Source organism: Pseudocercospora fijiensis (assembly GCF_000340215.1).
Source record: "Pseudocercospora fijiensis CIRAD86 unplaced genomic scaffold MYCFIscaffold_9, whole genome shotgun sequence".
Classification (NCBI taxonomy): Eukaryota; Fungi; Ascomycota; class Dothideomycetes; order Mycosphaerellales; family Mycosphaerellaceae; genus Pseudocercospora; species Pseudocercospora fijiensis.
The window spans coordinates 135681-158493 of record NW_006921540.1 but is presented as its reverse complement, the minus strand read 5'-3'; the positions used below and the strand labels follow the sequence as shown (position 1 = coordinate 158493).

Sequence of the window (22813 nt, the reverse complement as noted above, 5' to 3'; positions counted from 1 at the left end):
CTAGTATTAGCAACTTCTCGGGTTTCGGAGGCGGTTCTTAGTACCTAAGGCGGCCGTCGTTATCGTGTTAGACACTTTTGTTAGCGCTATTTGCTAGAAATGCGCGCAATCGGCGTATCTTGCTATATTAGTAATATACTATTATAAAAGTCGTAAAAGTCGTAAAGTCGGTATTGTAAATGCGCGGAAGGAAGTAGCTATAACGTTTAATCCTACTAATCAAGCGCTCTGCTGTGCTAAATCCGGGGTCTTAGCGGGACTCGGCATCCTTATCGCTGCCTCGAATTTACGCTTCTCGCCTAGCTCTTATATACTATCGATACCTACGACTATCGATACCTACGACTATCGATACCTACGACTATCGACACCTACGACTATCTACAAACCCTTATCGCAAAGGATACGATAGAAGAGCCTACTTAGCGAGCTTATAAAGACATAATAGAAGAGTAGTTAGGAAGGACCTTATTAAATGCTAATTCTAGTACTATCCCTATTGCTAATTCTAGCTTAACTAGGCATTACATATTATACGCTAGCTCTTATAGAAGCAACTTAACTAGGCATTATACGCTAGCTCTCGTAGAAGCAGCTAAACTAGGCATTATACGCTAGCTCTCGCAGAAGTAGCTAAACTAGGCACTACTATACGCTAGCTCTCGCAGAAGCAGCTAAACTAGGTATTACTATACGCTAGCTCTCGTAGAAGTAGCTAAACTAGGCACTACTATACGCTAGCTCTCGTAGAAGTAGCTAAACTAGGCACTACTATACGCTAGCTCTCGTAGAAGCAGCTAAACTAGGCATTACTATACGCTAGCTCTCGTAGAAGTAGCTAAACTAGGCACTACTGTACGCTAGCTCTCGTAGAAGCAGCTAAACTAGGCTAGCTCTCGTAGAAGTAGCTAAACTAGGCCTACTCTCGTAGAAGCAGCTAAACTAGGCCTACTCTCGTAGAAGTAGCTAAACTAGGCCTGCTCTCGCAGAAGCAGCTAAACTAGGCTAGCTCTCGTAGAAGCAGCTAAACTAGGCTAGCTCTCGCAGAAGCAGCTAAACTAGGCCTACTCTCGTAGAAGTAGCTAAACTAGGCTAGCTCTCGTAGAAGCAGCTAAACTAGGCCTGCTCTCGTAGAAGCAGCTTAACTAGGCCTATACTCGTAGAAGTAACGCGATCGAGCGTAGTATTACGGCTTACTTTTCCGGGGATAGGACAAGGACTTAGCGAGCTTATAAGGACATAATAGAAGGGTAGTAAGGAAGGACCTTACTAAATGCCAATTCTAGCGCTAATTCTAGTACTATCTCTAGCGCTAATTCTAGTACTAATTCTAGTGCCAATTCTAGTGCTATTTCTAGTGCTATTTTACCGCTAATTACAGCGCTATCTCTAGTGCTAGTACTAATTCTAGCGCCAATTCTAATACTAGCGCTAATCTCTACTACCTACTCGGTAGATACTAGGACAGGATATCGTCGTTAACTCTACTACTACGGCTACTCGCTGCACTTAAGCTCCTCGTACGCGCGCCCTCGCTATATAGACCCTTAGTAGCCTAAGTAATGCGAATATTACGACTACTACGACGACTAATATAAGCTTGTATTAACTACTTAGTTGCTTCTTCTGCGGTAATATCGTACTCCTCGTTAACGGCCGGATTAGTAGAAGTAGAAGCAGAAGTAGAAGCAGAAGCAGATTAGGCTTAGCTAGGGTCTAGTTAGGTACTACGACGACGACGCTTCCTAGCGGGTAGTGCGTTACTATTAGAAGGACTAGCAGCATCGTTACTATTAGATAGAGGGTTAGATAGTGCCGCGGTAGCAGTCGTCTGCTAAGCCTGCTAAGCCTGCTAAGTAAGACTGTTCTATATACTAGACTAGCGGATAGTGTTCGTAAAGGCAGAGCGTCTTAGGGACTAGTTTAGGTCGCGTAGGTCTGCCTCTATTTCCTCTCAGGTCCTAGGTGCTACTAGCCGTAGTTCGGACGAGCTACCTTTACCTCCTATAGTCTAGTTATAATGCTCTATAATAGTAGCCGCTATATCTTCCTTAGCCTTCTTTATAGCCTCCTCTTTCGCCTTCTGTTCGGATTTATATGCTTCCTAATTAGTATACACCTGCTTAGCAATACTAATAATAATAGCTAGCAATTCTTCGAGGTTATCCTTATATTGCTAATTATCTAGTTCTAGTACGACCTGTAATAGCCTATCTGTACTAAGATTTAGATCCTCCTAGGCATCGTATAACTAAGTAAGTAGGAAGACCTCCGATATAGACTATATTAGTCTGTCCTTTATATATATACTAGCTAGTATACGGAACAAGCGGTTCTTGCGCAAATGTAGGGTATCGACCTTCTCCGAGCACTACTTCTTAATATATTTAAGTATATAGCTAGGTCTCGTACCTTTGCCTAGTAGATTGACCGGCTTAATACGCTTTACCGGTGGCCCGGGCAGCTCGGCTATTAGGTTAGTGTTGTAGATATTGCAATAGTCCTTTAGATCTAGCTAGCCTAGTAGGTATAGAAACTAAGTTAAATGCTCTCCGTAGTGCTCGTTTATTACTACGCGAAAGCAGCGACTAGGGATCTTAAGGTAATCGTTTAGGGCACCTAAGAAGATCTTTAGAATCTTCTTTTAGCTCTCTAACTTAGACGTATTCTAAGTATTACTCTCCTTAGATTTGCCTTTGCGACGGGGCGTATTATCTCTAGCATCTATCTTAGTATCGCTATATATATTATCCTAATTACTCGCGCCGCCGATATCCTCGCTAGGAAGCTCTTATCGCAGTCTACTAGGTCCGGCAGCGCGTATACGACTACGACTACGACGACGACTACTGCCTCTACCTCTGCCTCTACTACGACTACGACTACGACTACTACTACGATCGCTAGCCTACGACTATATCTATATTAGTAGAAGAATAGAAAGCATACTAGCGCCTTCTAGCATTCGCTTAATATAATCTCCGGCATAGTATAGCACAAAGAAGAACGCCCGAGGCCGATAGAAGTATAGTATATCGAAGAATCCCTCCGAGTATAAGAGAGCTAGTCGTCGAGCAATATAGCTAAGTCGCTATTAAAGGTTACTAGTATTACGAGTAATGTTGAACTTCTATTAGTATATATCCGCGATGTCTAGCATATCTAGACTAATACTAGCGGCAGTAGTTGCTACTATATAGCGAATGTTAGAGTCTAGCTTATAATACTTATTATACCGATTATCCTAGTCTAGCTTAGGTACCTTTGCAGTATAGAAGGAGATAGTATAGCAGACATTAATACTAGGACCTACGCCGTACTAATATCTCTTAGTATAGTCCGGATTGTCCTTAGTTAAATATAGCAACTAGCTACGAGTAATATCGACGAAGTTAGCGATATACTTATAGCCGTCGATAAACACTAAGGACTTGTATATATTCTATAGTGTTGCTAATCCCTTTGTAACCTCCTTCTCTTCTCTATTAGGAATTAGCGGATAGGATACGGCATTGTCGATTACTATATATAGCATATCGTAATCGGTTAGATACTCCCTCGGAATAAACTTAATAATATATATAATTTCCGGGCGATCGATACTACTACGGATAATCTTAGTCTCGTACGGATTAAGTCCCTCTTTACGTATACTAGTATACTTTATCGTATACTTAGTATACTCTTTATCTATAGTAGCCGAGGTTAATAGAGTACTAGTATCGATACGTAAGCGATCGCGTAATTAACCGACCTACGAGTATTTATCGCGGAAGCTAGAAGGTTTACCCTAGTTATAGATTAGATATGCCTTATCGATAACAACTAGGCCGACCTTCTCTCGTATACGCCCGTCGTTTAGTAGCGAGAGAAATTGCGGTAATGCTACCTATTCTAGGCTAAGTAGAATATACTAGAGCTTGCTATTAAGGATGTTCTTAAACATACCTAGGTCGATCTTCTTAGTTTTAGTAGAGATATATACTAAGTAGACTAGACTACTAGTATTACTAGCTATACGCTCGATTGCTACTACTTGTTCGGCGCCTAAGCGGTTTAATAGCACTACTTAGATAGTAATTATACTAGTTAGTATTATAAAGCCCTAGAATAGCAGACTCTTTCCCTCGCCTATACGAGTAATAAACAGGACATTATTCTAGCTATAGATAAGTACGTATATTACTATCTTCTACGCTAGTATAGGAACGAATGCTAAACTAGGGTACTTAAAGTCGAGGAGTTTCGTTAAGCCCTTCTCGATAATTTCCGCCTAGTACTAAATAGTCTCCTTAAATTAGCCTACTTGCTATACTAACTCTTAAATACGCGCGAGGGATGTCTCTAGATTTGTAATCTTCTCGATACGCCGCTTAAAGTGCCGGGCCTATTCCGACTTTAGTTAAGGTAGCTTTATCGGAGGGATACCGAAGTCTAGATATATACGTATAATAGCGGAGCGACCTAGTAGCAGTGCTTAATATAGTTCTTAACGCTCGAGTTGCTGCTTCTTCTAGCGCGCGGCCTTCTCGGCTAGGCGCTGCTTATAGCGGGCTTTATTACTAGCTATACTAGATACTAGATACTAGATACTAGATACTAGATACTAGATACTAGATACTAGATACTAGATACTAGATACTAGATACTAGATGCTAGATAGACCTCGAGTCGAACTTGTTAATTAGCGGCCTCGAATAGTTTAGATAGCTTTCTCCGGCGGCGGTAAGGTCTAAATTAGACTATCGATTTAGCGTACTTTAATAGGCGGCGGAGCTTATAGAATACTTAAAGTTTACAACTGCGTATTAGGTTTGTTAAGATTAGGATATAGATTAAAGATATTAGAGGCTAAAGGGTTAGTTTGCCCTACTAAGTCGAGGCGAGTATACGACTAAATTATATAGTAAATAGATACGCGGAGGTTGTAGAGGGTACTAGAAAGGTAGACCCCCTATACTTTGTTAACGTAGAAGGGCGTCGTTTGTTTACTTATAAAGTATATAGGGATAGGTAAACGAGTTAGTCGAGAGTAGCAATTTACGTTTATCGATAATAACTTTAGCATTTCTAAAGCGACTAGCTTATTAAAATAGCGGATATTCTTAATCGCTAAATTATCTAGGTCCTATCTCTATAAAGTGCTATACTACGACTAATAGTTGTTAAGCTATATAGCCTATTCGATATAAAATATAGTAGTAGTAACGCAACCTACACCCGCTAGCAACGGTTTGGCTTTAGGCGCTTCGCTAGAATAAGATCTCGAATAGCGCTAAACCTAATGTAGTATAGTGTAGAAATGGAAGTCACGAGCAGCACACACACGAATTTAACTACGAAGCGCCTGAATGGAGGTAGTGTCTTTGCTGCAGCTATCCCGAACTACTTCGAACTGACTAGCTTGGTCGCTGCACTTTGCATTATGCAGTTCACATATGTGGTCCCACCCCCGCTTTTGCTGCATGTTAGCTACATAATTAAGACGAAATCGAGAGTAGAAGGAGAGGGCTTCGACGCAACGACAAAGAAACCTGTTAGGCATGATACGGGTCTGAGACGCTAGATCCGTGGCTTCTGTGCTAGGAGATGGTATTTTTGCATATTTCTTTCCTTTGAATTTCTAAGGCTGATTTCGTATCTAGGTACTTCAACGTTTGGAACGTCGTTTATAAACTTAATGCTGTTGCGACTGCTAGCCTTAGTGCATACTCTGCCATCATAGGCGCTTGTTGCGACTTTTCAGCAGCCTACTACTGATGCTTTTACTTGTCGTTCTCCGCTAGATGGTTGAGTTGTTGATTCGTTCGGAGCAAATGCATATTCTTGTTCCACCACTGAAGTATCAGGTCAAGATGCTATCTACAAGCCTGACGTCGGCAATGATTCATTCTTGACTATCAGGGAGATGCCTTTGATGTTGCAATAAGGCTGATCTCTTCAGCTGGAGCGGGCTGCTAATGGACCACAGGACGAGTCTCATCAACGTCCGCAGAAACGCTGCTAGGGTCCATGCCGGGATAAGACAGAAGTGGTGACCCCGACTGCCAGCGACTGATTCGGAATCCTTGCAAGCGGAGGACAGCGTCGCCAGAGGTAAAGGTAGTTCAACTTGCAAAACCCACCAGATATGGCATGTCCCAATTCTTGATTCGAATGAAGCGTATCATAAGATCGACTCCCACCTGCGCCATTGCCTGGTCGTCACCAGCCCGTCCCACTTCGATTCTCCTAATTAATGCGCGATGTTCCGTCGGGATAGAATCCAGCCATTGCAAAAGACTTAGATTGTTGGACTCTTCTCCTTCGAGTGTAGGGATCGAGGCTTTGAAGGAGCGGCGGTAATAGCTTTCGGCGTAGCGGCGGCGGGTGCTGCGGTCGATGTAAAGTTAGACGGGGAACTTGTAGTTAGCGTTAATTGAGACTGGTTCGTCTTCGTTTGTTGCGATAAAGGCTTCATAGACCTTTTCCAAGAGCTGTAGTACGAGGTTGTGGACTCGTTAGGCTAGAGTTAGGGTCGCTATGCTGATCGTACTTGAGTCGTATAGCGATAAGTAGCTCTGAATTGGGTTAGCGGAAGTTGTATTAAGACTCGCGAAGTTGTTGATGGACGAATTTGTGCTTCCGCCGCCAAGTGTAGATTGTTTTGCGCGCTCGAGGCGACTTGCATATGATAGCGCGGAACGCACGGACGTTTGAGTCACTTCCGCGGTCCCATTGATCTAACACCGCTCACTATGCCCATCATCTTGGCACACCCGTACAGCACTAGATGAATTTTAGCACCTCGTGATTGATTTTGCGCATGCTTTCGTTGTGTTCATACCGAAGATGTAAGACGGTCAGCGAAAGATGCAGGAATGATCCTCTAGTGTAGTGCCCAGGGCTAGTATCGTTTCGTTCTCGTCCGTCATTGTTTATCTCCGCCTACGTAGGACGAATCCTCCAGATGCGATCACCGTGGTAGCTCTTTGCGAATGCCTGTTGCGAGGCGCTGGCGGATCGTAATTCAAATCGATTGTTGTTTCGGGATCGTCGTCTGCCGAGGAGGTGTGATAATAGAGCTCCAATGGCAGGCGTTTCGGGCGCGCTTCGAGTTGGGACATGTCGATGATGGTCTGGACTGTCAAAGTTGGAAGAAAGTAGAGAAAGAGTTAGTATAGCAAGTTCTAAGCTCGCCTCAACTGTAATCCGTTACCGCGAGGCGACAAATCGCCATCGTGGAACTTCGTCGGGCATGCGAACCCCGTTCCAGAGCTTGCACCAAAGCAGTTCCTCTGCTAATATGTCTGCCACGAGTTCAGGGTATGCGCAGAGGAAGCTGATCTCACGAGAGTAAGCATTGTTACAGAACTGGTTTCGGAGACGCTAGAAAAATCATGTATCTTAACTGTACAGAGCCAGGAGATTTTCCTGTCCCGGCTTCTCTTATTCCCGTCTTGCAGCTCCACTTCTGTATCACAAGCTCCCCATCTATCCCACCGTTCTTTCTCTAACCAATGACAAGAGCATTGTCTTCTGGGAAATCGTATGCTGGCACCTCCAAGTTCAATGGTGCGGGACCCTTTCTTATACGTCCGGAGATATCGTAGTGAGAACCGTGGCATGGGCAGAACCAACCACCATAGTCACCTGCTTCACCGATAGGCACACATCCCAAATGTGTGCAGACACCCAACATGATCAGCCATTCGGGCTTCTTGACGCGGTCGCTATCGGGTTGTGGATCGCGGAGGGTCTTCCAGTCAAAGTCCTCGGCTTGCTTGATCTCGTCGGCGGTTCGGTGGCGGATGAAGACGGGCTTACCGCGCCACTTGATGATAACGTTCTTTCCTTCAGGGATGGTAGCGAGGTCGACCTCAACCTTGGCTTGCGCGAGGACGTCTGCGGATGCGGACATGTTTACGAGGAAGTCTATAGTTGAGACTGTATCAGCCATTGTCCTTCGCGATCCACATCTGCCGCCTCGGAACACATTTCTAGCTTACCTTGCACGGTGTTCTTCGCGCCGAGAGCACTGATGCCACCGAAAGCACCAACCATGAAATACTGAAACATCTTGTTGCCCTGCTCGCCGGAGCTGGATCGGTAGTTCTTGAAGGACGGGATGACGGTTGTATCTTGCTGACTACTTGTACCGCGGTGGAAGGGTGATTTGTATACGGCGTGGGAGGTTGAGGCATCGGCCATACTGCGCTGCTGCTGGGTTTGCATGACGGCTGTCGAGGAGCGCAGTGCCGGGAGCTGCTGGCGAGCAGCATGGCGCACCAGCGAGGTGGCCGCTCTCGATGAGACAGACATTATGGCGGGTGCGCGGCGGGGTAGGAGCGGAGGTGGTCAGTCAATGGGTTGTGTCCGGAGAGGAGGAGATGTTGCTGTCGAGGCGTTGTGAACTTCCTTCCTGGCCCGAGAAAGTTGTGGCCAATGGGAAGAGGGCCAGCGTAATCGAGGAAGTTTGTCTCAGGCTTCAGACCTCATATCATCACCAATGGAGCTAGATGCGGGCGTCTGCGTCTGGGGTCTCAGCTCTCCAATACATCAACTTCGCATGCACACCTATTTCGCATAACAACATCGCATTTTCAAACATGTCGTCGCGAGATCTGCGCCCGACCAAAAAGCGCAAAAGTGAAGACATCAACGGTCCCAACATCGCCTCAGACTTCTCAGCAGACCAACCATCCAAAAGATCCAAGACCAACAACACAGCACCAAAGCCACAACGTCGTCCAAAAGCAACCCAAACCAAATCAATCGCAATCAAGACGCCTCAAAAGTCCCAAGAGAAAAACATGTCATCAATCGACCAACCCATCACCCACGACCCATCCCACCCATCCCCCCTCACCCTCACCCTCACCCTCACAGAATCCACCGGCGACATCTTCTCCGCCCCACCCAACACCCTCCTCATCCACGCCTGCAACACCGAAGGCTCCTGGGGCGCCGGAATCGCCGCAGCTTTCAAATCCCACTACCCATCCGCCTACACCATCTACCACGACCACTGCCACATGCACGGCGGCGAATTATGGCAGAAAGCTCTACTCATACCTCCTCAGCCCGACGATGAGAACGAGCATTTTATCGGATGTCTGTTTACTTCGAGATCGAAAGGTCGGAGGAAGGATTCCCCGAGTCGGATTTTGGGGGCTACGGAGCCGGCGATGAGGGATTTGTTGAGGTTGGTTAGGGAGAATGGGGAGGTGGGGGAGGTGAGGATGTGTAGGGTTAATTCGGGGTTGTTTGGGGTTAAGTGGGAGAAGACGAAGGGGGTTTTGGAGGGGATTGAGGTTGAGGGGGAGGGGGTTAGGGAGGTTAAGGTTGTTTCGAGGGAGGAGTAGATCGACGGAAGGGCGTTAATGGCGATTACAGGAGCAGGGAGTCGATTGTGTCGTTGTTTCGGATGGCAGAAGCTGTACACAGTCTGCGCAGCGAAGGGAGGTCGAGGGGGGGAAATGACGGCAATATAAATTCATGATTGGAATGATCGAAAGTACGAAACGTGAGCAAGAAGCCACCACAACCATGCAATGCGAATAATTACATCTCACTACTAGCGGGAACCTCTGTAATCACCTAGACCCTCTCTCTACTTAACAGTAACTAAACACACATCCTCACCATCACAAAACCTTAACTAATGATTTCGCGTCACCGTGTCATATGTATTTCGATTCACCCGCCGAATTATATGCCAAGCCTCGATATATAAAACTCCGCTACTTAATATTAACTGAACAAACATCCTCACTATCACAAGACCTTAACTGATGCTTTCTATATGCATCTCGATTCACCGGTCGAATCACATGCTGAACCCTCGATGTATAAAACTCGGAGACTTGAAGTTCGAGATTCTTTTCTTCTTCTTCAACGCGAGATCTACATCCCTCCTCCATATCCTTCCATCTATACTTAAATCCAATGTGCGATTTGGTATAGGAGGAGGGCTAGGTAACAACACGGCACTAGATGAGGAGGAGAAGAAATCGAAGATAAACGATTCGACGACTGTGGCTGTGAGTGGGATTGGAAGAAAATTGGAAGAAAGCTTTGAAATCGACGAATACAGAACGCTTTTCATGACTATGGCAAATCAAAGGTGCCGCGCATGTTCAGCAGCACTCTCATTACGTTGCGACGAAAGTCTGCAACCACTGGTTTCGAAGCTTCTACTCGTTTGATTACCACCACTGTACGTCTCTTCATCACCCAAGCAATTCAACATCCAACCCAATAGACCTCATAAATAAGTTCACGTCACTCAATCTCTTCTGACTCATTGCTTCCGGCAATGTCTTGCTGATCGCCACGGTTTCCATTACGCGGTCCTTCACTCCGAGCACAAGTCGCTGCTGTTGATCAGGCGAAGCGGCGGCACCCATAACGGCCAAGTAATGCCATACATGCACATCATCACTCGCAGCGATGTTGGTGTCCGTGGGGAATATGTAGGGCAGGACAGGTTCCAGGGTGTCGAAGAGTCGCGCATACATGTCTTCCCATTGCGAGAAGTCCTCGCTGCCTTGAGCTTGTTTGAGAAGCGCAGCACGAGCGATGAGGATAGTCAGGATGAGATTGCCAATCTTGGTGCGAACGACATGCTGTACCTGTGTTCGATCGAGGACGAGGCCGAGCAATCCGATGATGATATTGAGCGGAGCCTCGCTTACATAGCTCGAAAGCGGCGTGATGACACAGTTATTGAAGAGTTCGACTTCTTCTTTAACTCGTGCTGGAAGAGGGCTGTTATCGGCTGGAGGATAGGCGTCGCGGATCACATCAAGAACATCGAGATGAATGACAATCAGAGTCAACATGGTGAGCCGTTGCTGGTCATCGAGGTGGCGGAAGATGCGTGGAATAATCCTCTTGCTCTTGCCGTAGGAGATGATTTGGATGAAGGGGTGGAGGGTAGCAGGGCTAGATATGGTTAGAAGGCGGCATCGAAATGATAGGAGCGCACTTACTTGTTATGATCAACCATAATCTTGAGAGAATCCCACAACTGCTGGTTGAGTTCCTGCATCTCGCTTCGCCATCCTATGTGTGCTTCAAACACGTCGGGGGAGCCATCTTCCTGTGGAGGCGGAGGCTGCTTTCTGTCGTGATCTTCCACCCGCATCAATGCTGCGTGCATGGTCTCAATGTTGCGGAGAGTAGTTTTTCGATCAGCGGGCTTGGAAGGATGATGCTTTCTAACGTCGGCAGAGTCGGGTCGCTTGATATTAAGAAGTGGGCGAGGAGTTTTCGAATTGCTGAATGCGATCTTGCCGAGCGAGCCTTCCATGACCAACGACTTGTTCTTTGGTCTCGCTTTGGCCGCCTCCACAGCTCTGGCCACCTGCTGCTCCATTCTCTGCACATGGTTGTCACCGCCACGTGGATGATGTCTCGATCTGCCATACCCGTATCGACTGCCGGTTTGGAAAAGATAAGTCTGCGCAAACTGGTTGATTGGCTGACCAGGTCCACTACGAGGTGGGCCACGGATTTGCGCATAGACCTGGTAGTAAAAGTCTTCCGCAAGTTGCTCCTCGCTGCCAGGGTCGTTGTCGACACCTCCAGTGGCGGTGAGTAGCTGCTGAAGCTGAATTCGGGTTATGAAGTTCTTGTCTTGCGGGGTCATAAGCCCATTATTCTTGCTCAGGAGGAAGATCTTGTGGTTTCTCTTGGCTCGCTTGGCTTCCTCTTCCATGTATGCAGCACGCTCCTCTGGCGCCATCGACATCATCTGCTGCGCCTGTGTTATTGGCGGGCCTTGGTAAGACGGACCTCGGTGGTGAGCTGGCTGCATAGGGCCACGTGGGACCTGGCCGTGAGGAAAGCCTGGAGGAGGTGGTCCTTGCTGGAACTGCATTGGTTGTGGCGGCTGGCCATGAAAGTCCTGCGAAGCGGGTCGAGCATTGCCGGGAGTGTGCTGTCGCTGCAGGATGTGTGGTGCACGATTCTGGTAGTCCGGGCTTGGCTGTGCTGGAAGCTCTTGTGGAAGCTGCGGCGGTCGCTGAAGGATTTGTGGTGTCCTTTGTTGCGCAAATTGAGGCTGGGCTGGAGGCGTCGGTGCACCACCAAGACCCAGCATATTCTTCAAGCCTAGTGTCTGGCTCTGAATGTCTGGCTGAGCCGGAGGTGTAGGACGCGCATGTGCTCGCATAGCCGCCTCCACCTCTTCCAGACTCATCATTTTCGCGCCACCCATGCCTGGTGGTGGCTGCGGCTGTCCTGCCGGCTCTGACTTTTTCGCAACAGACGAGCCCCAAATGGATGCATCGGCCTCAAGCTTTGGAATGTATTGTGGCTCCTTGTACGCTTCATAGCCGGTCCGCGTTGGTCGCTGCTGAGGTTGCGCGCGAGGTTGAGGGAATGGTTGGCGGGCATGGTGAAGTGTCTGCTCTTCCAGAAGAGTACCTCTCACATTCGCAGTCTGGCCGGCGAAGTCAAAGTCTCTGCCAAGCTGCTCTCTTGTGACAGGCCCACCTCCAAAAGTGTCGTCGTTGTCCTCATCACCAGTCTCGTTCAGCTGGTTGCCCAGCCCATCATAGGTCTGCTCAAAATCCAAATACTCGTCATCGCCATCGCCTTCACCAGCGCCGCTCAGTCCGCCAAACGGGTCGTGAGACTCGAACATGCCCCGCGAGCCTTGTGCCGGCTTGTCGCGCGGCAGAGTGGTATCGAAGCCAAAGAACGACATGGTGATTGATGTAGTAGTGATTGATGTAATGGTAGCGTGGTGGTAGATGGGTGATATTTCCCATCCGTCCGCTTGAAGTCAATGTCAAATATTGATGGGAGAATCGATTGGCGCAGATGCGCGCAGGTCAATAGGAGGCCAACTCGTGGCTGCGTACTAAAGCGACGGTGCAACGATGGGTTGTGTTGTGTTGAGTGCAGAGGCAGAGGTGCACTAAAGTTAGTGTTGATGCTGTGATGCCGTGATGGGTGATGCCGTGATGCCGCGCGTGCGCTGGACCCCCTTAACCGCCTCCGTGGTTAAGTCCGTCGAACACCCACCCTGGCAATCCCCTTGTCAGGTTCCACTTTCCATGCTAAATCCGGTGTGGCCCCATACAAAACGTCATTATCTTCTTCATCAGCTTCTACACCATCGACAACAGTGGCTTGAAAGCGGTTTAAGCCGTCCACTGTAGCTGCTGACTTAGCAGGTTAAACTTCACGGTTTGAACCTTCAAGAGTCAGAATTCAGTCTCCGAGAGCGGCGGCGACTGGAAGAGGCAAAGCGCTGTTACAAGCGAGTCCAATTGAGCCTTGTCTATTCACCTGCAGAGCGGCTTCTGTGTGCTAACTATGTGGACACTGTAGGGGTTGATCCCTGTTTACCCGACGAACGCCGACCAGCAACGAGTTAACCAAGGGGACGTGGACATTCTGGAGAACCCATCCCTGGCCTGGCTGAGCAGTGAGGACGCGGTCTGCATACTCTTCCACTCTCGTTTTGGACGCTGACCTCTACCACTTTGTTTCACCTCCGTCACTCTTTACACTTCGACCCTTCTTCCCCTGCTTGCTTCAATTGCGACTGCGACAGACACAACGACATCCTCCGCCGCCGCCGGCGGTATACAACAAAGACTCGCCCGCCCCCTTGCTGGGCACATACCACACCTACCAATAACCACAATCGCAGGCAGCCTGACAGCCGCGACAGCACCATGGCAGGCTCTACGCGCTATATGCGATTCATCATCGGCGCCTTCGTAGCCATCGTCTTTATCTACTTCATTACCGCCTCGAACTCGCGAGTACCTGGCTCTGACCATATTCAGTCAGCGACAGAGCTGCTTAAGGCGCAAGGTATATGGAAAGGGAATCAGGATGGCGGATCCTCATCGTCCAGCTCGGGCAGCACTTTTGTCATTTCGGGCGACGACAAGGACAGCAAGCACGTCGCCGCGCCACAAGCTGCGTCCACTCAAAACACTTCGCCGAACCCAGCTGTGGGCTCTCAACAGCAGCTCCCTCCAACGTCCGCCCCAGGTCCGCGCATGAACGCCACTTTCGTGACACTTGCCCGCAACAGCGATGTCTGGGAAATCTCAAGATCCATCCGCCAAGTCGAGGATCGCTTCAATCGCAACTACAACTACGACTGGGTGTTCTTGAACGACGCCGAGTTTGATGACACTTTCAAAAAGGTCACCACCGCTCTCACTTCTGGCAAGGCGAGATACGGCAAGATCGACAAGGAACACTGGGGCTTCCCAGAATGGATCGACCAAGAGAAGGCTAAGAAGGTCAGAGAGGACATGCACGAGCGCAAGATCATCTACGGAGACAGCATCAGCTACAGACACATGTGTCGATACGAGTCGGGCTTCTTCTTCCGACACCCTCTCATGCTTGAGTACGAGTGGTACTGGCGAGTCGAGCCTAGCATTGAGCTCTTCTGTGACGTTGCATACGATCCGTTCAAGATGATGGCCGAGAAAAAGAAGAAGTACAGCTTCGTCATTTCGCTTTACGAATACGTCGAGACCATTCCAACTCTGTGGGACAGCGTCAAGAAGTTCATCAAGCAGCACCCAGAGCACATCGCTGAGGGTAATGCCATGGAATGGCTGTCAGATGACGGCGGTGAGAGCTACAACCACTGCCATTTCTGGTCCAACTTCGAAATCGGCAATCTCGAGTGGTTACGAAGCAAGGCATACTTGGAGTATTTCGACTTCCTCGACAAGGAGGGTGGGTTCTTCTACGAGCGCTGGGGCGATGCGCCAGTCCACTCGATTGCGGCATCACTCATGCTGAAGAAGGAGGAGATTCACTTCTTCAACGACATCGCGTACTACCACGTCCCATTCACCCACTGTCCAACCGGAGAGCAGACTCGCCTTGATCACAAGTGCCACTGTAATCCCAAGGACAACTTTGACTGGAATGGCTACTCATGTAAGAGTGACCAGATTTGTCGAATTGGTGAGAACCGAGACTAACACGTGGCTTCTAGGCACAAAACGATGGTACGAAGTGAACAAGATGCCTATGCCTGAAGGCTACGAAAAGGAACAGTGACTGGCTGGGCGATACGACATGATCGCGCTCGAGTGGCTTTGGCCTCTCATCATCCTAGGCGTCACGCTTGGCTTTATCATAGTCGTGCTGTTTGCTCGACCTGCGACAAAAGCATACCACCATTTGTCGCACCTTTGGCGAAGAAGACGAGCGAGTCGTTTCTCCGAGGTCAGGTTCGAAATACGGGAGCAAGTACGAGCAAAATGAAACTATTCTTTGGAAAACGTTTGATCCTCGCTGCATTGGGAATGGAGTTATGAAATACCCCTGGTGAAAGGGCTTTGTTGCGTGTAAGAAATACGACGGGGAGATGAAAGCGGCACGAATGGAACGCCAGGTGGGTGGTACGGAAGCACTAGTAGAGGCATCGGCGTTTTTGCATACGAGTACACGAGCCAAGCTATTTCGCGTTCGAGCAAGGGTTGAGCGATTGCTCTTCTACGGGAGGACCTCTGTACCTGATACCTGGCGGAATCGATCCAGCTCTACCAGAGTGGCCACCTTTCACGCAAGTTGATGTCTCGTCTCGGAACGGTAGTAATGCAATGCCCAGAATTGATCTCATGAGCCTTCGTATTCCGTCCTTGAAGCTGCTAGACAATACGGTCTGATGGACGCGAGACAAATACAGCTGCTAGGTTGAATAAAAGAAATTTGTCGAGAAAACAAATAGAAAGAATCGTAGAATGACAATAAGTACACTGCCTTTCACAGAAAGTGTGGTTGGATCGTCAAGCTCGAGGCAATTCGGCGCCGACATCGCACTCCCGAACCTTTTCCATCTCGAAGCTCTCATCACCTTCATCTTCCCATTGCTGACCAACCCCAAGATTTCTCTGTCCTTGTACATATTTCTGCATTTCTTCCGGCGTTGGCGTTGGGGCCTTTCAACAAATCCCTATGGATCCCTATCAACCCCCCCTCCTCGAATCCCCCTACCTCCGCTCCCTCTTCGTACGCATCCCTCTCCCTCTCTCCATATCTGCTGCAACCTGCTCCCTAACATCCCTAGGCAGGCGCCCTCGCAGGAACCACAGTCGACATCTCATTATACCCCCTCGACACGCTGAAAACCCGCCTCCAATCCTCCCCCGGGTTTTGGAAATCTGGCGGGTTTCGCGGAATTTACAATGGCGTGGGTTCAGCGGCCGTGGGCTCTGCTCCAGGCGCGGCACTTTTTTTCGTGGTGTACGAAGGGGTGAAAACGAATGTTGGGGAGGGGAATACGGTGGGAGGTCATATGTTGGCGGCGAGTTTGGGGGAAATTGCGGCTTGTGCGGTTCGAGTGCCCACGGAAGTTGTGAAGCAGAGAGCGCAGGCGAAACAGTTTCCTGGCTCGATGGAGGCGCTGAAAAACATTTTGGGGAAGAGGTATACGTGTGGATTGGCGTCGGTGGGGAGGGAGTTGTATCGCGGTTGGGGGATTACCGTTATGAGGGAGGTGCCGTTTACGATTATTCAGTTTCCGCTTTGGGAGGGGTTGAAGAGGTGGGGTTTGGAACGAGGAATGGATAGGGGGAGAGATGTGAGTGCGGCGGAAAGTGCGGTGTTTGGGGCTTTTAGTGGTGCGGTGGCTGCGGGACTCACGACTCCGTTGGATGTGCTCAAGACGAGGATGATGTTGAGCACGGGGAAGGTGGATGTGTTTTCTTTGGCGGGAAGGATATTTAGGGAAGAGGGTGGGAAGACGTTTTTCAGTGGCATTGGTCCGAGGACTATGTGGATTAGTATTGGAGGTGCGGTGTTTTTGGGAAGTTATCAGTTTGCGAGCAATATGCTTGGTGGTCGATGAAGGCGACAAAAGCTATCCCAGGAAGAGCCATGGTGCGAGTCATGCGCTGGCCTGTCGCTCTGAATTCTCGATTGTACGGCTTCTCGCAGAGGGAAGATCACGAGCATATTGCAGACGCGGAGACGGAAACGATGTCTCATTGCATGGCGTACAGAGATCTTCTGCGCCCACGCCTGACGAGAGCTACTGCTGAAGGCAGGCAGGAAACTGACTTGGGACACTCACGATGAATGACTCTTTGCTGATCCGCTTCAGCTTTGACATTGAGATGCGGTACTCATCGCCGCTGGAAATTGTTGCATGCAGCTTCGGAATGCAGAGGCGTACGCAATTACTACTCTGGCTTCAATGACCGCTCAAAGGCACAAGATCCGACACCCACCTGGATCAGTTGGCCAACTAATGCCATTTTATTGATGCTACAGGTAGGCTCTTCTCCCGCCTTCTCGTGTGAACGAGTAGCAAGCACTCAGAGGGATACAGGAACTCTCTTGACCGTAGCTTGGATAGATCATATACGAAGTTCATTCTTGGAAGCAGTTCAACACATCTTGGGCGCACCTACCAGACTTCTATGCTGGTGGTGGCCGCATTCCGTTTTGCCGCTTGCAGCTCCGTCTCCTGCTGTCTAGCTACGCTCCCGCCCTCACAGACAGGACGCTCAAAGCATGCGGACTAGCATTGTCACTTGGAGTGTATGCCCAGGTATCAGGGTCCATTACGTGCCTAATGCCTAAGGCTGCAACTGCTGCACTTCATCTTCGGACTTCTATATAGATTAGTCCTTCTTCCAATATATTAGTTATATTAAGTGGTTATGAGCCCCCTGCGTTTCTAACGCATTCTATACGTTTTCTAATAGTTAATCCGACTGCTATATAGATAGCGCTCGTTACTAAAAATTACGCTAATACTATTATCGTCGCTACTACCCTCGCCGCCCTCGAGTATTCTAGTAGGTACTAGACTCGAGTCGGCTACTGTTAGTGTTAGCTGTCCGCTATACCGGTTTCTAATATTAGTATTAGCTATCCGCTATACTAAAATATAGGCGCGCCTATCGGCTGCCCCTTAAGACAAGTCTATAGTCTCTTTCTATATTATCGCCGTCGCTGTCCGCAATAGCTCCCCCTATAACATCTAGCGCTTACATAAGCAATATTCCTAAGCTAAAGAATAAGGAGAACTACCTATTATAGTTATATACCGCTAAAGGCGCCCTTAAGGGTATATCGGTCTAGCGCTATATATAAGGCACCCGCCTACGACCTCTTACTAAGGCCTCTAGTAAGACTTCTAAAGAATTTAAGGACCGTTAAGATAAATAGGATTCTAAAGATTAAACGGCGCGTACCTAGATCTTCGCTAATTGTATTAGTAATATTTAATAATTACTACTTAGTCTGTCTATATCCTAGGAAGTATAGGACTTCCTTAAGAAGAAATATACTAGTAAAGGTAGGTCTACTAAATTTATGCTCTTCTAGGACTATATTACCCTTCGCTACGATAGTAAGGACGTCGAGAAGTTCTATAACGAACATAAGAAGAAGCTCGGTGCCTTAAAGGATACTAAATTGGCTATTAGCTAATATTAGGCTATCTATATGTTTATTATACAAATCGCACTATTCTACGAGGCATTCGTATAAATACGCCGTAAGCAGATGCGCACCTTAGAATATACTATTAATAATAGCACCCTTAATAATATTATTAGCGCGTTACTTAATAAGAATGTAGCCTAACTAAACTAGGCCCAATATAATAGCTTCTTCGGTCTTTAACGCTAACTATAATAGCAAGGTAGCAATAGTAATAGCAATAGTCGAGGTAACTCGAACCGTAGCGGTCGTAGTAGCCGCGGAAACAATAATAGTAGTCGTAGTCGTAGTAGAAACAACTAGAGTAGTTATTAGTCTAACTGTAAGAAGTACGCCTATTATTAGGGATCGTACCCTTCCGACCGCTATTATACTAAATACTCTTATCTAAAGGAGGAAGACTAACTGCGTCGTAAACAGTAGAAGGCTAAGAAGAAGGGGATATAGTAGCAACAGCAGCAGCGTAGACTAACTGCGCAGCAATAATAGCAATAGCCGCTATCTAGTTAGAATAGTACCTAGGGCCTGTATGCGGCTAATGCTACCCCGGGGGTGTTATTAGACCTAAGCAGTAACTACGCCTTTAATACGATTACTATTAGTAACGCAGCTTCTATAGCACTTACTATAGCGACTTATACTACTAATTAGGTTATCGACTTAGGTACTAGCATACATATAGTTAATAACCCTTTATTGCTTATTAAATACGAAGGCTATTACATTCCTATCCGGTTTAGTAGTAATACGAAGCACGCTACGATAGTTGGTATAGCTTAGACTAAGGTTGTTAATAAGCGTAGTATAAGCAATATAAAGTTGTCCGATATACTATATATACTAGGTCTAGTAGCTAACCTCCTATCTACTAAGAAGCTTGCCGATAAGGGCTGTTTCTATCGGAATAATAAGCGCGTGCTGTTTACTATTATTAACGGCTTGGAAGTTACTATTGCTTAGATATACCGCAAGAATAGTCTCCCCTATCTATATATACTAACCTCTAGTCCGGATAGCTAGGTTGTTACGCTTCTATCGAAGAAGGGGGTACTAATAGGTACGATAGAAGAGTAGCATCTACGATATAGCTATATCTATTACCGCAAGCTGCTACGGCTAGAAGCTAAGGGCTAGATTGTTATTACTAGTACTAAGAAGGACTTCCGCGACTGCATTGCCTATCGGATAGCGATAGCTTATAAGGAATACAATCGTCTACTACGCCTTCGACTATCTACGATTTACTATATTATCTATATAGACGTAGTTACTATTACTAATCTAGGTCTATTATAGGAGCGCTATTTTACGCTGTTTACGTACGCTAAGTTAGGCTATCGACACGAGTATGCTAGCACGCTCAAGTTAGGGGCTATAGTAGCTATTAAGGACTATTGTATATATATCCGTATATAGACTAGTTACTTAATCCTAATCTACCGCCTCGATAGAGGGGGTAAATATAGCGGAAATTAGCTATTAAATTAGGCTCGAGACGAGGGTATTATACTGCAAGTTACTATACCTTATTTATCGACTTAGAATAGCCTTACTAAGGTTAGCAATTATATCGTATATACGACTGCGAGAAAGATAATGCTATAGGCTAACCTTCTAAAGTCTCTATAGCTATATACTATTGCCTCCGCTATATAGGTCCTTAATATTATACCTAGAACCCTAGAAGGTCTTAGCCCCTATACTATTATAGCTAGGTAGCTTAATTAGTCTCGAAAGCAGCTACGCCTTTAGTACCTTCGAGCTTATAGCTGTACTGCTATTATATACGATTACAGTGTCGCTCGTAGAAAGAAGATAGATAGTAGAGGTCTTGTTAGTAAGCTAGTTAGCTATGCTAAGGGCTCTATAGACTCTAGAAAGTATATAATCTACCTACCTAATTAATATAAGGTTATCGCTTCTAAGGATGTTTAGTTTATTAAGTTAGATAGTAACCTTCTACTTCTAAATAGTATAGATCTGTATACTAATCCTAATAACCCTTCTAAGAGCGAGTTTATTAGTATTAAGTCTATTATACCGGCTCTGTTCAATTCTATAAGTAACGAGGCTCCGTTACTAGCCGACGCCGCTAGTATAGTCTAGCAGCTTCTAGCCTAATAAGAAGAGCCTCTAGACGAACCTGCTTAGCAAATGCCTAATAAGGTCGCTAGTCCGCTACCGCTCGACGATAACCTACTAGCTGTTTAACCGCCTTTAAGTAATAAAGAGGAAGAACCGGCGTACGATCCTTACGCTAAGAAGGGCGAGCCTAGCTAGTTGCCTAAGTTTAAGCGACTAGCTAAAGCTATTAGTAATCGTTCTATACGCAAGACATAGAGCAATAAGACCGCTCGTAACCTATTACGTAGCTATCTAGCTAATTGTAGTATTAAGCGGTTAACTCGACGTATAATAGCTAATATACCGATAGCCTATATAAAAGGCTCTATAGCTTCCTACTATATTGCTAAATAGTTAGATAGAGATACTATTCCTATTCCGAAGAGCTATAAGGAGGCGACTTAGTTACTATATTAGCCGCAATAGAAGGAGGCCTATAAGGCTAAATATAAGTTACTAATTAACAATTATATATAGGTTTATATAACTCGACTAGAGGTGCCTAAAGGTCGCAAGGTTGTCTATAGCCGATAGGTCTTTACTATTAAGCGAGACGCTAATAGCAATATAAGCCGTTTTAAGGCGCGCTAGGTCGTCTATAGCTTTATACAGGTCGAAGGATAGGATTATAATAAGACCTATACGGCTATTGCTAAGCCTTATACGCTTCGAGCCCTATTTAGCCTAATTGCTTATTACGACCTAGAGGCTAAGCAATACGATATTCTAATAGCCTTCCTTAATACCCTAATTAGCGATAAGTATAAGATCTACGTTAAACAGCTATACGGCTTTAAAGAGCGTAGTAGTAAGAGCATAGTTTGCCTATTACTAAAGGTACTATATAGTCTAAAGCAGTTACTAATACTTTAGTATAAAGAGCTTCGGAAGTACTTAAAGAGCCTAAACTTTATACTAATAATAACTAACGTGTGTGTATTTAAACACGTTCTTAGCGGCTTAATTATCGTTATCTACGTCGACGATATAATTATTATCGCCTATAGCCTATTAGTACTAGAGGCCGTTACTTAGTTACTAAAGGACCGTTTTAATATAATACCCCTTGTTTGCTTTGCTAATAGAATAGCTATTGTATTGTTTGTTTGTTTCATTCTATAGCGATATACACGTGCTAAGGGGGTGACTTGGAGTATATGCCTAGGTGTTAGGGTCCATCACGTGCCTGATGCCTGAGGCTGCAACTGCTGCACTTCATCTTCGGACTTCTACATAGATTAGTCCTTCTTCCAATACATCAGTTACATCAAGTTTGTCTCTCCACTAGCACATGGCCCAGACTCTTGTCGCAGCAGAGAGGTCTTCTGCGACTTCCGTTGCAACGTTTCTGTGCTTCCAGTCCAGCTCGAGGTCTTGTCTGGTCTCGAGAACATCTGCTGAACATCAAACGAAGCTGTGAGTTGGATCACAGGAAGTCTCGGCAAATTCTGGAAGGTGCGGACAGCACATGCACGAGCGTTGAGCAGCCGTAGTGAAGCAGATTCGTATGGCAGCCACACCAAACCCAGCTTCAGTGTTGTCTAGGTGAGCTTGACTAGGCTGCCAGCGCAAGGACAAAAGCGACCTTCTATCCAAACTTCAGCTTCTTCTCAACATCAAACACAATCCGGGTCACCTACTCGCAACAAGTATAGCCCCTCCACAGCACCAAGCACTGCTCAACTACCCATCAAGAACCTTCGACCCCAGAAGCAGCCAACATGTCTGCCATCAATCTCGCGCCGCGTGAGCACCAGATGTTGCTTGCCATTGGCAAGTATATCAACACCTCTGCCGTACGTCACGCCTCAATGTCATTTACCTCCGTGTTTTGTTACTGACCATGCTGCCAGGTCGACTGGGAGGCACTCGCCCGTGACCTAGAGTACAAGACCGCCAAAGCCGCCCGCGACAAGTGGTACCCGCTGCGTGACAAGCTGTTCGGCAAGCAAGCAGCCGGCGGCGGCACGAATGGTGCTTCCACTCCGGGCAGCAAGAAGAAGGCTACGCCCACCTCCCGCAAGCGCAAGAACTGTGAATCTCACTGCGCATTCTGTGGGAGCGTACGCTGACATGAAGATAGCCGACGACGACGCTACGCCGAGTAAGAAGAAGACTCCGAAGAAGGCGTCCAAGAACCAGCCCGAGTTCGACGAGGACGACGACGAGGAGAAGGGGAAGCACGCAGTCGTTAAGCCAGAGCCTGGTAGCGATGAGGATGAGGATGGCCTCGAACTCCCGACATTATAAACTCTTTCAC

General features: G+C 47.1%; 6 protein-coding genes across 6 annotated transcripts; 4 read left to right on the top strand and 2 right to left on the bottom strand.

The window, feature by feature from the left end:
• Nucleotides 1-7340: 7340 nt before the first annotated feature.
• Nucleotides 7341-8359, bottom strand: MYCFIDRAFT_72052 (uncharacterized protein). The gene is made up of 2 exons (XM_007932452.1): nt 7989-8359; nt 7341-7914 (listed from the first exon to the last, which is right to left on the bottom strand). Exons 1-2 carry the CDS (start codon nt 8299-8301, stop codon nt 7493-7495), a joined length of 735 nt encoding a protein of 244 aa, XP_007930643.1. The 5' UTR covers nt 8302-8359; the 3' UTR covers nt 7341-7492.
• Nucleotides 8360-8587: 228 nt separating this feature from the next.
• Nucleotides 8588-9564, top strand: MYCFIDRAFT_212330 (uncharacterized protein; the record flags this gene model as incomplete). The annotated part of the gene is made up of 1 exon (XM_007932462.1): nt 8588-9564. A coding segment is annotated over one exon (757 nt), but the record flags the coding sequence as incomplete, so codon positions are not given.
• Nucleotides 9565-10063: 499 nt separating this feature from the next.
• Nucleotides 10064-12694, bottom strand: MYCFIDRAFT_204969 (uncharacterized protein; the record flags this gene model as incomplete). The annotated part of the gene is made up of 2 exons (XM_007932461.1): nt 10064-10878; nt 10974-12694. 2 exons carry the CDS (start codon nt 12692-12694, stop codon nt 10212-10214), a joined length of 2388 nt encoding a protein of 795 aa, XP_007930652.1. The 3' UTR covers nt 10064-10211.
• Nucleotides 12695-13364: 670 nt separating this feature from the next.
• Nucleotides 13365-15527, top strand: MYCFIDRAFT_216578 (glycosyltransferase family 15 protein). The gene is made up of 2 exons (XM_007932460.1): nt 13365-14910; nt 14969-15527. Exons 1-2 carry the CDS (start codon nt 13674-13676, stop codon nt 15031-15033), a joined length of 1302 nt encoding a protein of 433 aa, XP_007930651.1. The 5' UTR covers nt 13365-13673; the 3' UTR covers nt 15034-15527.
• Nucleotides 15528-15869: 342 nt separating this feature from the next.
• Nucleotides 15870-16825, top strand: MYCFIDRAFT_58397 (uncharacterized protein; the record flags this gene model as incomplete). The annotated part of the gene is made up of 2 exons (XM_007932407.1): nt 15870-15987; nt 16046-16825. Exons 1-2 carry the CDS (start codon nt 15934-15936, stop codon nt 16823-16825), a joined length of 834 nt encoding a protein of 277 aa, XP_007930598.1. The 5' UTR covers nt 15870-15933.
• A 226-nt stretch (nt 16826-17051) lies between these two features.
• On the top strand, nt 17052-22803 carry MYCFIDRAFT_208907 (uncharacterized protein; the record flags this gene model as incomplete). Its single annotated transcript, XM_007932459.1, has 11 exons — nt 17052-17120; nt 17147-17215; nt 17251-17273; nt 17309-17408; nt 17438-17547; nt 21752-22008; nt 22038-22087; nt 22113-22184; nt 22209-22379; nt 22407-22587; nt 22616-22803. 11 exons carry the CDS (start codon nt 17052-17054, stop codon nt 22801-22803), a joined length of 1290 nt encoding a protein of 429 aa, XP_007930650.1.
• Nucleotides 22804-22813: the final 10 nt, after the last annotated feature.

What these genes read in the sequence shown, in the direction of transcription:
- MYCFIDRAFT_72052 (XM_007932452.1), bottom strand. Translation starts at nt 8,301, where the DNA reads ATGTCTGTCTCATCGAGAGCGGCCACCTCGCTGGTGCGCCATGCTGCT. An exon ending in CGCGAAGAACACCGTGCAAG is followed by an intron (nt 7,915 to 7,988) that starts GTAAGCTAGAAA and finishes TCTCAACTATAG; the next exon opens with ACTTCCTCGTAAACATGTCC.
- MYCFIDRAFT_216578 (XM_007932460.1), top strand. Translation starts at nt 13,674, where the DNA reads ATGGCAGGCTCTACGCGCTATATGCGATTCATCATCGGCGCCTTCGTA. An exon ending in TGACTGGAATGGCTACTCAT is followed by an intron (nt 14,911 to 14,968) that starts GTAAGAGTGACC and finishes CGTGGCTTCTAG; the next exon opens with GCACAAAACGATGGTACGAA.